Raw genomic sequence first — 2,842 nt, 5'->3', positions numbered from 1 at the left:
TCTTTTCCTTATGAACTTCAGGAGCATGACAGACAAAAATTACAGAAATGATTACAGCATGAAAAGCGATTGCATTAAAATTTCACAAACTATTAGGTCTCTCCCTATAATCACTCATCTGGCTTTTTTTTTTTTTTTTTTCAGAAGTTTCCCTTTCAAGGCTAAGAATTATGCCAGGCTGAGACACTTTAATCTTCTGCATAAAAGATAATTTATTTCTTGTCTCACGTACAAAATAATGATAGTATGCTCACTCGAGTCACAAAGAGCTGAAAAAGCTGGTAACACAGTAACACTGTATGTTTAAATATTATACGAGAAAAACAGCCTTTCTTTCTCATTTAAGTCTGGTGAAGATAAAGGAAGGCCCAAGCTTAATTTCTGAGTCAAAATACTAATTTAAGGCTTTAGGCCTCTGAGCCTGTGGGCAAAAATTCATATAAATAAATTCATATGAGTTAATGCTGTGCAACAGCACTTTAGCTGTCTGGTATTATTGTCATTTTTCAATGGCAAACAGAGCTAGTTTTTAGACATTACGTTCTAATAAGAGATGGCTGCTATCAAGCCCGTAATACCTGTTCTGTGCATATACACATTTTCACATGCTTAAGCACACAAAGAACATGCAATATTGCTTTCCCAAGCCTTTCAGATACTCACCTTTCCCGCACAGCTCCTCTAAATACGGTTAAAATTGTGTTAGAGATGTGAGATGATCTCAAACAGAAAATGTACTACCTTGTGCACAAACCCAGCGATACCAGAGTCCACACCCACACCCTTCTCCTCAGTTTTGTCTGAAGAGCTCTTATTTCTCGTATTCTTAGTAATTTTAAGCTGACAGTACCTGTAAAAAAAAAAAAAAAAAGGCTGCTGAAATTCTGACAACTGAAGTTTCATCTTCCTTTCCCTCCCACCGAGTAGCACACGTTTTCTGTGCCTGCAGACATCTGTCACAGCAATTGCTGTTTTGTTGTAGCTGGGAGGTTTTGTTTTTTTTAAAAAGAATTGTAACAGATCCCTTTTTTATTCTGTCCTACAGGCTGCGTCTTTCTTCGCTTCCACATCCGATGGGTTAAAGCAACATTTTCCTGCCGTGCTGCATTTTCACAGCGCGGTGTTTTCCCGAGTGTCTTTCAGCTGTCAGTGTTCAGCTCCCCGTCGCTGTTTTGGCACTTAGCAAACAGCTCGCAACAGTCCGTCGGCTCGGGCTGCATCCGTGCGTCCGTCCCTCCGCCTCCCTCGGGCACTTTCTGCAGAACCGGAGCGGTCGCTGCTTCGTTCTGGCAGTCCGGCTCTCACGCTGGCTCCGCTTACCTGCTCTTGCCCGGGAGTCCAATGTGCGGAAAGTGAAGGGGGAGCCCCCTTCCCCACGGACCCCTCCTCACCACGCGCACACCCACTCACCAAACCACAATGCACGATGGAAAAAATATATATCTGTATCACACCGTGGCTCCATCGGTCCCATCTCGCCGGTTCCCTGGCTAACCTGGCTGCACACAGCTCCAAACGCCACGTATTCCCTCAGGGAGATGACCCTGTCCGCGCGCCCTGATCCCTTCAGAGGCTGGTGTCGACCGTGTCCGCTTTGACCTGCAAGGTGGCCTCCGAGACGGTGTCAGGCTGCCCGTCCCGGCAGAAGAGGATGGCCGGGTTCTTGCAGGCCCACATGGCCATCTCTGCCCCGCTGGCCGGGCTGGAGGAGGACGGGGCGCCGCCCGGGGCGCCACCGGGCTGGTTGACGTAGCGCTCGTGGACGCGCTCGGCCCTGCCCCGGGGCTCCGGCCGGCGGCCCGGGGCCGAGAGGTAGGCGGCCACGTCGCTCCTAGTCCTGTAGCCGCCCTCGCGGCTGCGCCGCAGCAGCACGGAGATGTTGGGGTTGCGGGCGGCGTAGATGAGGGGGTTGATGGCGCCGTTGGCCCAGGCCATCCCGCTGGCCACGGCGTCCATGGTGGGCGAGAAGGGCAGGCGGCCAGCGGCGGCGGCCAGCCCCAGCACGCAGTAGGGCCCCCAGCAGCAGATGATGGAGACGATCATGATGAGGACGGTGGTGGCCGTGCGCATCTCGCCGTAGGCGCGCAGCAGGTGCCCGTAGGTGGTGAGGGGCCGCACGCGGCTCTCGGCCAGCCGCGCGGCCCGGCAGATGTTGTAGTGGCAGAAGCACATGAGGGCGAAGGGCAGCAGGTAGCAGAGCACGATGAGGGCGGCGCCGTAGGGCGGCCCCAGGCGGGACGAGCCCCAGGGCAGCACGTAGACGCAGCGGTAGGCGCCGGGCCGGGCCTCCCGCCGCCCCTCGCCCGCCAGGCCGTACCAGGGCCCGGCGAGGGCCAGGGCCGCCAGCCAGACGGCGGCCAGGAGGCGGGCGGCGCGGCGGCGGCCCATCTTGCGGCGGGGCTGGCGGACGATGGCGCAGTAGCGGTCGAAGGAGAGCAGGGCCATGGTGAGGGTGGCGGCGATGCCCAGGCCGGCGTGCAGGGCGGCGCTGGCCAGGCACAGGCGCTGCCCGAAGAGCCAGGCGCCGGGCGGGCGGCTCAGCAGGCTGAGGAAGGCCAGGGGCAGGCAGAGCAGGGCGCCCAGCAGCTCCGACAGCGACAGCGACAGCACGAAGGCGTTGGTGACCGTGCGCAGCTGCCGGTGCCGGGCGATCACCAGCACCACGGCGCCGTTGCCCAGCGCCGACAGGGCGAAGATGAGCAGCAGCGCCAGCGCCTGCGAGGCCAGCGCCGCCGCCGACCACCCCGCCGCCGCCGCCGCCGCCGCCGCCGCGGTGTCATTGCCGCCGCCGCCGCCGCGGGAGAGGTTGCTCCAGGGCGCGGCGGGCTCCATGCGCAGCCGG

General features: G+C 58.2%; 1 protein-coding gene across 1 annotated transcript; it reads right to left on the bottom strand.

Moving 5' to 3' along the window:
• Positions 1–208: 208 nt before the first annotated feature.
• Positions 209–2,835, bottom strand: GPR135 (G protein-coupled receptor 135). Its single transcript, XM_067295650.1, has one exon. It carries the CDS (start codon positions 2,830–2,832, stop codon positions 1,567–1,569), a length of 1,266 nt encoding a protein of 421 aa, XP_067151751.1. The 5' UTR covers positions 2,833–2,835; the 3' UTR covers positions 209–1,566.
• Positions 2,836–2,842: the final 7 nt, after the last annotated feature.

Source organism: Apteryx mantelli, chromosome 4 (genome assembly GCF_036417845.1).
Source record: "Apteryx mantelli isolate bAptMan1 chromosome 4, bAptMan1.hap1, whole genome shotgun sequence".
NCBI lineage: Eukaryota > Metazoa > Chordata > Aves > Apterygiformes > Apterygidae > Apteryx > Apteryx mantelli.
This window is presented reverse-complemented; position numbering and strand designations above follow the sequence as displayed.

Coding starts and splice junctions, on each gene's coding strand:
- GPR135 (XM_067295650.1), bottom strand. CDS start 2,832: ATGGAGCCCGCCGCGCCCTGGAGCAACCTCTCCCGCGGCGGCGGCGGC.